Source organism: Muscardinus avellanarius, assembly GCF_963383645.1.
Source record: "Muscardinus avellanarius genome assembly, chromosome: 2".
Taxonomy (NCBI): domain Eukaryota; kingdom Metazoa; phylum Chordata; class Mammalia; order Rodentia; family Gliridae; genus Muscardinus; species Muscardinus avellanarius.
This window is the reverse complement of record NC_137787.1, coordinates 47,599,352-47,612,912: the sequence shown is the minus strand read 5'-3', so window position 1 is coordinate 47,612,912 and position 13,561 is coordinate 47,599,352. Positions and strand designations below refer to the sequence as shown.

Here is a 13,561-nt window from a genome sequence, read left to right as displayed (position 1 = left end):
AATGTATGCTCTAAAAATATTTCACTTAAAAATAAAATCTGAAATCATTGGTTATCAGATACACAGGTATGGTTAAAAATGTGGCCACCAGTTTTGACCATTTTCCTAGCTGTAGAGTGTCATTGGTTTGCAGCTAGAAAAGATGATACTTCTTTGTGGCTTTGAACCACATGATGTCTTTGCTTAGAAAACACTGTTTCCAGATTTAAGTTTTCTTCTTGTTTCTTTGCTTGTTTTGTGGTACTAGGGATTGAACCCAGGGGCATTCTACCTCCAAGCAACACCCTCCTGCACATTTTCTTTTTTATTTTGAAATAGGGTCTCACTAAGTTGCTAAGGGTATTGCTACATTGCTGGGGCTAGCCTCGAACCTGCCATCTTCCTATCTCGACTTCTCAAGTACTAGGATTACAGGTGTGCATCGCCATGCCTGGCAAGTGCAAGTTTTGATGTATGTCTGCTTCTTCTGTTTTACAGCTGCAGGCAGATGTAAAACCAAGGCAAGCTGGGCTTCACTGTGTTCACTGTGCTCCTCAAAGCTCCCCTTTTCTACATCCACAAGCTCTTGTGTCGACACGGTTTGGGGTCTTGCTATAATCCATTCTTTTCCTGGGCTGCAGTAAGCATTGAATACATAAATTAGTAGTTATTTTCTTCAACGTGTCGTAATATAACAGTAATTATGGTGATAATGGTAGTACATGTATACAGGGCTTTTGTAGAGCTCAAAGTCTGTGTGCTTAACCATTGCCAAAGAAAATACCTCTTACATCTTCAAATTCAATTCTAAATTATGTTAACTGCTCCGAGTTGGAATTTTCTGGTAGGTGAACTAAAATATAGGAAATGCAGAGGGGAAAAGATATGTTTTATACTGAAAAGAAATAAATCTAATTATAAGAAACTATGTCATTTACTCAGCACCATTAAGCATAAAAATTCAATGGTAATATTAAGCCTTTGTATATGTAACACAAAATAAAACAAACCTTGGAGAGCAATTTTTTTTGGGGGGGAGAGAATAATACTGAGTGGGGACTGAACCCAGGGGTGGTCTACCTCTCAGCTATACCCCAACCCTATTTTTATTTTTTTAAATTTTGAAACAGGGTCTCACTAAGTTGTTAAAGTCCTTGATAAGTAGCTGAGACTAAGCTGGGCATGGTGGTACACTCTTGTAATCCCAGCATTTGGGAGGCTGAGACAGGAGGATCACAGCTCAAGGACAGCCACAGCTACTTGGTGAAGCTCTTTGCAACTCAGTGACATGCTGTTTCAAAATAAAGAATAAAAATATAGGGCTGGGGGTGTAGCTCAAAAATAGAATGCCCCTGGGTTCCATCCCATTACTGAAAAAAAAAAAAAAAAAAAAAAACTTGGCCTCTGACCTGTGATCCTCCTGTCTCTGCCTCCAAGCACTGAGATTACAGGTGTATGTTACCACACCTGGAGTTGGGGGGGGGTATTTTTGAGCTTTGAAACTGGCGTAGGGCAGGCTCCAGACTATATTTTAAGACTATTTTTAGGCAGAGTTTCTTTGTATTTAATCATAGGTGCTGTATCTTGGCTTAGCCAGACCATCCTACCACTTTTACTATTTACAGTACTTCTAAAGAACAGCTTGCCTCCATAAAGATTACTTTTATTACACCATGTTTTCTTATTCCTTTTTAAAAATTATATATGAAAAAGCCTCAATATATATGCCCTTCAACAATTTGGCTGGTTCTTAGCTGAACTATAATTTTGACACATACGTTTGCCTAACAGAGTCAACTGTTTCTCTTAATTTTTGTCCCTTTATTCTTTCCTCCCTCCCCTACTTACTTACCACTAAGTACTGAAAGACTTAAAGATATGAAAGCTTCCAAAATTTGCATATTTTTAAAATCTGTGGTTCCTCTTATCCATATTGAATGCTAAACACAAAAATTAACTTTTGTGTGTGTGTGTGTGTTGGGGGGGGTACTGGGGTTCCTGGAAGCCCTTCTACTTCTGGGCTACACTCCCAGACCTATTTATTTATTTATTTATTTTTTGAAACAGGGTCTCTTAAGCCAGCGCGGCTGGCTTCGAACCTGCGCGATCTTCCCGTTTCCGCCTCCCAAGCACGGGGATTACAAGCGTGCGCCACCACGCCCGGCATAAAAATTAACTATTTTGATATGTTTCCTCATCTATAATTTTCTAGGATAAAAGAAATAATTATACTTGCAGAAATTCTGAAAGTGACACAAAACAGAATTCAAATTAAAAATGTTTCCATTCTAGATATTTATTCTAACTTTTTTTCTTAATATAAGGCAATTTACTGATTAGAATGTTAACAACATGTTCCAGTATGGATGATGTACTATAAACCTTTACTGCTAAAAATCTCTTCAAAGCAATACTTGGGAGATTTGCAGGTTCAAGGAGGATTGAAGGTTCAAGGCCAGCCTCAGCAACGTAATGAGGCCCTCAGCAACTCAATGAGGCCCTGTTTCAAAATAAACAAACAGCCTGGTGTGGTGGCACACGCTTGTAGTCCCCACGCTTGGGAGGCTGAGACAGGAGGATTGCACAGGTTCAAAGCCAGCCTCAGCTACTGTTTCCAAATTAAATAGAAAATAGGTCTGGGAGTATAGCCCAGAGGTAGAAAGCCTCTGGGTTCCAACCCAGTACCACCAAAACAAACAAACAAACAAACAAACAAACAAACAAACAAACAACATCAAAACACAACTTTCTGAGAGACATCAAACAGCCATATAGTCCTTATGGTCAAAAAACAGTATTATCAGTTACCTAAGGCAGAAAAAAAGTGAAAAAAGTTATGGTATCTGCAGTATGCAATTTCAGATTTAAAGGAAAAACAATTTTGCACATATGTTCACCAATATGTTTATCAAAAAACAAACACTCTTCTCATTTCATTTGCTTCCATCCTAGTAAATACAAGCTCTAAAAGAATGGATGTGAATTTATGTGGTCACCTACAGTATAATACGTACTTGAGAGGTAACTTGCATCTCAAATTTTTAAAATCTCAGATGGATTTTTAAAACCATATAGTCATCCCATTTATTCCAAAGAGAATGTTTAATGATATATTTTATAACTAATGAAATACATTGCTAGCTTTTGTCTTGATTTGGAATTCTTTTGATTAGAAACAACTTTGACTTGGCTATGTTTTTTTGTGTGTGTGTGGTCCTGATGGGTGGAACCCAGGGGCTTTCTACCTTCAGGCTACACCCAGACCTATTTTATATTTATTTGGAAACAGGGTCTCACTAAGTTGCTGGGAGCCTCACTAAGTAGCTGAGGCTGGCTTCGAACCTGTGCGATCCTCCTGTCTCAGCCTCCCAAGTGCTGGGATTACAAGCGTGAACCACCACTCCTGGCTAACTTGGCTACTTTTTAAACTTGCTGTCTCATTACAGAAGTCTGGCTAATGTTTTCAGTAGAAGTAAAAAATTAGTTTCTACTATTTTGATTTGAGAAAGCCAAGAAAGATCTAGATTGTATGTGGATAGGATCAACAAGTTCACTATATTTTTCCAAGGTTTTCCCTTTCCCTACAAGATGTTTTACTTAATATGTTGTTATTATCTTCTCAGAAGAGCAGGCATAAAAAAAAATAACTTGATGACTAAGTAATAAATTTCTACAATTCAATACACAAAAATGAAAGTAATTTTAATGTTGAAATACTACCTGAACAGACTGTTTTGAAAAGCAAAAGTCAAATCTTCATTTTTAGTGGTGGTACTTTTATGGCAGCTTCTCCAACTTCTTTTGATATATCTACTCCAAGAGGACATCTGCATCATAATCAGGCAAACTATATTATTTCAAATATTTGCTTCATAATCCATTGCTGTTCCTTAGACGTATTTGCTACAGAATTCTGACAAGCAGTGTAAGTATTTAATGTATCATTCATAATCCTATGATAGTTTCTCCGTACATACACAGTGGAATTAAGAAAGGATAATGAAGACCATCTCAATAAGAATTTTAACTTTTAAGATCTTTTTTGAAAGAGAGTTCTATTACTCTGAAACACTAAAAATATGTTAAAAACTTAAAATTAAATATAAAAATAACATGGTAAAAAAATGGTAAAGACAGGACAGTTTTTTTCCTTTTTGGCTGTATTCGGGGTTGAACCTAGGGACATTCTACCTCTAAGCTTCACGCCCAGCCCTATTTTTTATTCTTTATTTGAAGCAGGGTCTCACTAAGTTGCAGAGGTTGTCCTCAAACCTGAAATCCTTCTGTTTCAGCCTTCGAAGTACTGGAATTACAAGCCTGCTCCACCATGCCCAGCTTAAGGCAGTTTTTCATATACATTTACATTTTAGAAATTCCCCAAGTTTCTATAAATACTTTTCTAAGGTTTCAAAAGTTGGCTTGCCCCTTTTAACCTTCCTTTGTCATTACTGACTGAAGACGTCATAGTTCCTATTACCTTTTCTAATTCCTCTTCAATAAGTAAGTTTTGCTTCAGATTTCTGCTTTTCACAAGATAAGGCTTGACTTCACTCTGTCCTGAACAAAGTCATCATCTCCAGTTTGAACACTACCACAAGAGGGCACAACTGGATTAGGCAATTTCATCTACTTGTGGCTAGGCCACCAAAATAAGGGATTCTTCAGCAGAATGCTCATTCAACTCTATTCACTCACCATCAGTAGTAACATTTTTATATCATATTTTACAACTGTTTAGTTATGGACTATAATGCCAATAAGTTTTAAAATATCAGACAAAACAGTGTTCAAAATAGCATTATTAGATTATGAAATATAACTGTCCTTACTATTCCAGAATTAACTTTGATCATAACTTGATAGCAAATTATAAAACTGTGCTATTGGAGCTTCAATTTGGGACTGAAGTAAGGGTGGCAGTAAACAGCTATATTTTGGCCCTTATAAGAACATAATAATAACTAAATCTCACAACTGAATGCTTTCTGTGTGTTTTAAGTTTCCCAGCACACTGCTGGTCCTGAGAAACTCTTGACATTGCAAAAGTCCATGCCATAGACATGGTTCCCTTTCTGGTTTCAAATAAGGAAATGCATCACCTCTACCTATAGTCTGTTCCCAGCTCACCTATGACTTGTCAAAGTTTTTATAATTCACTGCTGGGCGTGGTAGGGCATGCTTGTAATCCCCGTGCTTGGGAGGCGGAGACAGGGGGATCGCACAAGTTTGAAGCCAGCCGTGCTGGCTTAAGAGACCCTGTTTCCAAATAAAAAAAGTACAAAAATAGGTCTGCGAGTGTAGCCCAGAAGTAGAAGGGTTTCCAGGAACCCCAGTACCACCAAAAAAAAAAAAAAAAAAAAAAAAGTTTTTATAATTCAATTCAGAAGTTAAAAAAAAAAAATTCGTGTGAGGTGTAACCTCTGCTAGGTTTATGAAAAAAATTAAGGTAATTTTTTTCAAGTACCACCAGTATGTCAATGAAAAACTTCACATATAAAAGCAAAATTCAAACTATAGCTTTTATAATTCGACTTGCATATACCAAGATTATAAATGATACCACATACTTTGGTTCGTAGCGGATGCCTTCAATGTCATACAAAATGCCCAAGCCAGCACGTAATCTTTCAATACCGTTCCTAAAAATATCATCAAAATAAAATCAACATCTCCAAGATATAAAGGAAGAAGATTCAGAATGATGAAATGGTAATTGCTGTGTCTATGATCAAGAGTGAAGCACATACACTCTGTGGCTTACCATGCAATCATGATGCCATTATCAGTGCACAGTCTGGGAGGAGGGCACAACAAAGTGCACTCTGTTGCATTTGTTACAATTTCCAAAGCTCTTCTGATATATAAGTTACTTGCAACACCTCCAGATACAACCTGAAGAAAGTGAGAACAAAATTAATAACTATCACATATGGGTATGAACCAAGCTACTAACTAAACCTGGGGAAAATATCAACATTATAAGAAAATACTGCATTTTGGAGTAGGTAATGGGTAAGTGATATGTCTGTATAATAAAAATTTGGAGATGAAAAATATCACTAACAATTTTAATGTCAGCCTATCATCACCACTAAAATTTTTGCTTATTTCTTTTCAGCCTTTTTTCTAAATATTTCTGTTAATTGTAATCAGAGTGCACTAATAGTTTAGACCCTGCATTTTTCATTTTTTACTTAAGCACTTTTTTCATGTTATTACATAGACCTTTTTTTTTTTTTCAGTACTAGGGATGGAACCAGGGGCATTTTACCTCTGAGGTTACACCCCCAGCCCTATTTTTAATTCTTTATTTTGAAACAGGGTCTCACCGAGTTGCAAAGGGCCTAAGTAGCTGAAGCTGTCTGCGAACCGAGATCTTCCTGTCTCAGCCTCCCAAATGCGGGGATTACAAGTGTGTGCCACCACACCCGACATATTACATAGCTCATAAAAATCATTATCTTTAATATTCATGTAATAATCATTTTGTAAATTATCATCATTTTTCTACTTTTTAATCTTTAAAAAAGTAAGTTTTTTTTTTTTTTTTTTTTTTTTTAGAAATAGGGGCCATTCAGCCGGGCGTGGTGGCACACACTTGTAATACTCGTGCTTGGGAGGCTGAGACAGGAGGATCGCACAAGTTCAAAGCCAGCCTCAGCTACTTAGTGAGGCTTTCAGCAACTTAGTGAGACCCTGTTTCCAAATAAAATATAAAAATGGTCTGGGAGAATAGCCCGGAGGTAGAAAGCCTGTGGGTTCCACCCCCAGTACCACCACCACCCCCCCCCAAAAAAAAAGAAATAAAAGAAAGAAAGAAATAGGGGCATTCTACCTTTGAGCTATACCCCCAGTCCTATTTTTTATATTCTTTTGTTTTTTTGGTGAACTTGGGTTCCTGGAAACCCTTCTACCTCTGGGCTACACTCCCAGACCTATTTTACATTTTTTAATTTGGAAACAGGGTCTCTTAAGTCAGCGAGGCTGGCTTCAACCCTGCGCAATCCTCCTGTCTCCACCTCCCAAGTGCAAGGATTACAAATGTGCACCACCATGCTCGGCTTATTCTTTGTTTTTACACGGGTCTCACTTAGTTGTGGTGCCTAAGTGGCCAATGCTGGCTGCAAATCTGTGATCTTCCTGTCTCAGCCTCTCAAGTAGTGGGATTAAAAGTGTGCACCACCACGCCTGGTTCAAAAGAGTAAGATTTAAGATACACTAAATAAGAAAATTATCAAAGATTTTAAGCATAATTAAATGTATTTCATTTAAAGATGGAGGAAACCTTCCTACTTTTCTAAAAATAGTGACAGTAATTATTGTATTTGGATTCTTCATTGTACACTTTGAGTCCAGTGAGAAAATGTGGCCTTGGGATTCTTTGTCACATAAGCTGTACGGATGTCTCGTGAAGCTGCCATATCTGTACAAGAAATGGCTATTAGTTTTTTCTATTCTGCATAATTTCACAGTTGGGAACAGCAGATGGCATAAACCTGTTCATCTTAAACACAAGGTCAATTAAAGTCTTGGGGGGAAAACACTGTAAGAAAATGAAATGACAAGACTTACTAGTACTGAATTATTTAGAGGTAACCAATCTTTCTGCTTGCAAAAGAGAATAGCACGATGTGTTCTTTTTGCAATGTGGCATGCTGCTGTATGTTGTACTGCAGCAGCAATGTCTGCAGCTGAAGACAGGATTTGCCCCTTTTCAATGCCTGCAGAAATGAGCAGGGATTTTTTTTAGGTACAATATAGGGATATTTATTTGCCCAACTTTACAGTTAGAAATATACCTTCCTCTTTTTCCTTTTGCATTATTAGTTTATCAATAGTACTTTGAAGTCCAGTAAAAGAAAAATCACAATTTTTAGCACGTTGCATGGGTGGATTGATATCAAAAAGAAGTCTGTTTCCTTGTTTGGCCAAATGTTCTATAGCCTTCCCGCCGCTCATGGTAGAGCATTCTGGATGTTTGATTAAAGAAAGTCTTCTTGCCACCTGTCAAAAACAAAAACATAGTTCTATTAGTCATACATTATACATTTTGAAAACAAGAGATATAAGTAGTAAATTGAAAAACTGCTTTTAAAACCTTAAATGCCCTAAACAACAACAACAAAAAATGCTATACTTCAACAAATATGGGTTATAGCTGATGTTCAGTAGAGCAGATAACCCTGTTTCTTTCTTAACAGTAGTGGTCAATCACTGCCCACTACCTTAGCTCTTATATTGAGTTGAAAAAAATGAGTTTGAATTTGACAATGATTGGATAATGATAAACCTCACAAATAAGAACCTCTCCTATTCTTTCTATCAATTCATCTGTTGGCAGCAGTGATCAGTATTATTCTAAAAGAAAAGTCTATGGTGTGAACAATAGTAAAAGTTAATAGTTGAGCCGGGCGTGGTGGCGCACGCTTGTAAACCCTGCGCTTGGGAGGTGGAGACAGGAGGATCATGCTGGTTTGGAGCCAGCCTCGCTGGCTTAAGAGACCATGTTTCCAAATAAAAAAATTTAAAATAGGTCTGGGAGTGTAGCCTGGAGGTAGAAGGGCTTCCAGGAACCCCAGTACCACACCCCCCCAAAAAAAGTTAATAGTAGAACTTGGTGCATCTTAATGGCTTATGTAAATCTTCATATATCCTCTTATTTTACATTTTTTACAGTATGTTATAGTTTACAAAGTACTTTCATATACAGTATTTGGTTAAATAAATAACTGCAGCTGCACACTATTTGAGCTTTTATTTATTTATTTTGGTGGTACTGGGTATGGAAGCGTGTGCCACCATGCCTGGCCTACTTGAGCTTTTATATACTGTTGTAAACCTCTTACTATTGTATTAGAAACAGATAATAACTGAAAAGTTATATACCTCTTTTTCTTACTATGCATTTTTTTTTTTTTGGTCTAATAAGATACTGAGAGATACTGAAGACAAACAACAGTAGCACATCTACTACTATTTAACTGAAACAGACATCATAACAAAAGAGAACAGAGGGACTGGGGATGTAGCGTAGTAGCAGAGGAGTTGCTTAGTATGCATGAGGACCTGGATTTGATCCTCAGTAACACACACACACATAAGAGAAATTCTTAAATAATTACCTTGTCAAGCATGTCACCGGGTGCTATGTCCAATGACTTTCCAAGAAGCAGAAAATCTGAAACTCCTCGGGCTAATGCCAATAGACAGTGACCTCCAGAAATCAAAAGAACTAAAAAAGGAAATTCTACTTTATTGGTCAACCTAATCGTAAGTGCATGAGCCTCCATATGATGAATGGGGATGAATGGCTTTTTTAACTGGTCTACCAGCTGTAAGCTAAATGATAAGCCTACTCCTAAGCTTAAAGCAAGTCCTGGTTTTATGGTAGTTGCAATTGCTGAGAGTTCACTTGGGGAGATTCTACTAACAGAAAGAGCTTCTTGTACTATTCGTTGAATATTTTCTTTGTGAAGCTGTTGAGCTACTGGAGGAATAATCCCACCTGCCCTGAAAGAGACAAAAAGACAAATTTTTATAACTTTAAAGTGGTAAAAACAAGAAAAATGATATGAGATAGCTGAAGACATGGTTTAAACAAATCATTAAATAGCTGATAATGATAATATTTTTCAACTTGTGTGCTTTATAATGCAGCACACTAATTGACAGTTATCGAGAATACAAACAATAAAAAATGCTGGAAAAGGTGGGGAAAAAGAACCACTTAGACACTGTTGATGGGACTGTAAATTAGTACAACCAGTACTAAATATCAGCTGGGCACAGAGGTACCTGCCTGTAATCTCAGTATTTGGGAGGCTGAGATAAGAGGATGAGAGAGGCTTGAGGCCAACCTCTGCAATTTAACAAGATACTCAGAAATTTAGTGAGACCATGTTTCAAAATAAAAATTAAAAAGGGCTAAGAGTGTAGCTCAGAGATAGAATGCCTCTGGGTTCAATCTCCAGTACCAAAAATAAAATAGGAAAATTAGTATTAAAGTTCTTCAAAAGGCTAGTAATGGAATTACCATATATATATACCAGCTATACCACTCCCCAGTATCTTTTAAAAAAAATACAGTTAGAATACTATGGTGATACATGGATGCCCATGTTGTTTATGGCAGCAGTGCATAATAGCCAGGTTAATGAACCAATGTAGGTATATGTCAACAAATGAATGGATAAAGAACATGTAGTAGATACATACAATGGAAATTATTCTGTTATAAAGACCAAAATTATGTAACTTGCAGGAAAATGGATGGGACTAGAAAACATGATGCTAAATGAGATCAGCCAGTCTTAGAAAGTCAAGGGTCAGCTGGGCGTGGTGGCGCACACTTGTAATCCCCGCGCTTGGGAGGCGGAGACAGGAGGATCGCGCTGGTTCGGAGCCAGCCTCGCTGGCTTAAGAGACCCTGTTTCCAAATAAAAATATAAAATAGGTCTGGGAGTGTGGCCCGGAGGTAGAAGGGCTTCCAGGAACCCAAGTACCCCCCCCCAAAAAAAAAGTCAAGGGTCATATGTTTTTTCTTATATGAAAAAGCTAGAGAGAAAACAGGAAAGAAATGGGACTTCATGACAATAAGGAGAGAGACAGTAGAATAGTGGAAGGAGATTGAAAGAGGGAAAAAGACATGTGGAAGGAAAGATCCAATAATTTATGTTCATTTATGCAGGTATCACTCTTACTAGCACTTGTAGCAGGATAGCGTTTAGGAGGGAAACACCAAGAGATGTTGTGTGCATATATGAATGTATCACTTTAAATCTTACTAAAATGTATAATTATATTGGAACAATTTTCTAAAAATAAAGAACTCAATATGAAGTGATTAAGAAAAAAATGTTTTTGACTTTCCAAACATGTACACAAAAGTCCCATAGATTTATTTGCTAATGAGTGAAATTACCAAAACAATCTTGTAAAGCATTTTATAGAAGTCTTAAACAAGGGACAGACAGAATAAAATTATATTAATGAAAACTAATTTGCAGACAGAAAGATTTTTGAACAAAGATTTTTAAAGAGACTGTAATAAAAAGTACTTTCTTAAAGGGCTGGGGATATAGTTCCATGGTGGGGCACTTGATTAGCATGTTCAAGGCCCTGGGTTTGATTCCCAGTATTGCAAAATAAAAAGTATTTGTGTAGAGTGATGATATCTTATGCTGGGTGACTGTTTCAATGGAAAAAAAGGGACAGAGCCCTGAAAATTGTAAAAAAAAAAAAAAAAATTGGATATTTAGGAACCAAGGCTAGAATGACTGGGAGAAAAGAATACTAACAGTGAGAAACATGAAGACAGTTTTGTGAAGATGAGTTTATTTTTAAATGCACTGCACTTGAGGTCACAGCAGGACAGTAGATAGCTTGCAATCCTAAAATAAAGTTTGGGAACCCAGTGCTTGGAATTGGTAATTGAGATTTTTTGATCCATGGACGCAGTGGCAAGAGTTGATGTTCACTCCACTTTTTATTCTTTACTCAAAAGTAAATAAGAAACTAGGAAGCAAATTTGCTAGCAACAAATATGCTAGCATATGACGGATTTACAATCTGAGAAAAAAGATAATACAAAATAGGGTTGATAAAATATACCATAGTCTTATAAAAATCATCTTCAAGTATTTGATGTCTTGAAACTTGTTGATTCTATACAAAGAAATAAAAATCCTCAGCAGAACACCCAATGAATATTTACTTAATAGTTATAATACATATTATTTATCTTATTTAACACATTCAGATTATAATACAATTTTCCTTGATTCTTCAAAGATATTTTCATTTATATTCAGCATATCTTAGTGGCATCAATAACCTCACATCATTTGGGCTTCAAGGTACATCTTTACCTTTCTTTCTCTCACTCTCCACACTGATGTTTAACACCATCGCCACCATCAAAGTAAAAAGGCTCTCACTATCTGTTTATTCGACATTGTTCTAATTGCATTTTCCTTGCTGTGTCCTCTGATCCTTGAGTACCACCCATATCATGATGCCACAGAATACCATAAAGCATACCTTGTTACTGGCTCTGCTATTTTCCTGTTCAAAACCTTTACTTTTTTGGAATTTGAGATACTTTAAATCCTCTCCTTCCTATTTATTTCTTCCTTCTGCCTTGCCTTGCATGTCTCTTTTTCTTTCTGTGTCTCTTCTACAGATTATGCTAAGCACAAGAAACAAAAGAAGAGCAAGATCATGGCCTTATTATCAAGGAATTACTAATAAGAACATAATTTCAACATATCATAATTTGTATAAAGTGTGGCTGATGGATGGGGGAAGAAAGGTAATAAAGAGAGAAACCATTTAGCTTGAAAGCTAAAGCCAAGAGTCCAGGCAAGAAACAATAAGGGATTGAACTAAGTTGGTGAGAAAGAAAAGTTTCTAGAAATATTTGGGAGCTAGACTTACTATGAATGGATGGCTGGTTTGCTTGTGGAGTGGTGAGGAAGAAGTGAAGGATGCTCTTCAGGCTCTGTCTTAGAAGAAGGGACAACCCTTCTAGACAATCTTCTATCCCTGCACCTTTTATATACTTTATTGCAATGATCTGTACTGTCTGTCTTCTGGATAGTAGTAGTAGTTATTGTTACTAATAGCTAGCTTGTATTGAGTGTTTTCTATTTTTCAAGAACTGTGTCAAATTTTTAAAAGAATTCACATTAAAAACAAAAAAGAATTTAATCTTCATAATATTACTATGAGCTAGTTGCCATTATTAGCTCCATATTCCTCCAGATATGAAAACCAGGGCTCAAAAAGTTGTATATAATCTTAAAGCTACAAGTGGCTGAACCAGATTATAAAACTATATTTTCCTTCACTTTATATGGTGAGGCAAAGATCAAAGATTTGCACCTGTGGTGTCCCAGATATTACCTGGCAATTGTAGGTTTTCAATTAATGCTAAGACGAGCTATGCAAATAGAATTGTTAAAGCATCTTTTTCCAGTTTTCCCCTCAAGAACTGTTCTATTTTTTTTTTTTTTAAAGCGGGGGATGACTACGATGTCTACTTACTTTAAGTGAACTTCAGTTTGGGAATGTATTGCTTCTCCCAACACAGTTCCAGTTTCATCCACCACAGCAGCTGCAGTATCATCACAACTGGTTTCAATCCCCAATACTACTTTATGAAGAAACAGTGTTCCAGGATGAAAATTAAAACTTCTTAAAAATCCATCAACTTTCCTTCTCAATGGTTTAAAGAAAACTCCAGCTGTCTTACTCAATATTAGCATACTTATTACTTTACAAACAACTCCTGGAAAAGAATTACAGAGCTGAACTTATTTTTGGAACTAACTTAGCAATAAACCCATTTACTTAAACAAAATATCAGATGTTTGGCTTATTTTTAATATGTAGCTTTCCAGAATTATAGAGAAGTTTGTAAAAGTTATGAAAATTTTTATAAGGGCCCTAGCAACTCATGAATATAAATAACAATGTGACTGTGTATGAGGTGTTTCAAAAGGGAAAAGAGAAGTGAGATATAAAAGTTTTTGGTATTACGGGCTGAGTACCCCTAATCCTAAAATCTGAAATATTTTGAGCA

At 36.5% G+C, this 13,561-nt stretch overlaps 1 protein-coding gene across 1 annotated transcript; it reads right to left on the bottom strand.

The window, feature by feature from the left end:
* Positions 1-3,727: 3,727 nt before the first annotated feature.
* Positions 3,728-13,244, bottom strand: OSGEPL1 (O-sialoglycoprotein endopeptidase like 1; the record flags this gene model as incomplete). Its single annotated transcript, XM_080690039.1, has 7 exons — positions 3,728-3,806; positions 5,547-5,618; positions 5,741-5,871; positions 7,552-7,700; positions 7,779-7,983; positions 9,102-9,489; positions 13,024-13,244. The coding sequence occupies 7 exons, from the start codon at positions 13,242-13,244 to the stop codon at positions 3,728-3,730; spliced, it is 1,245 nt and encodes a 414-aa protein (XP_080546165.1).
* Between the last annotated feature and the right edge of the window lie 317 nt (positions 13,245-13,561).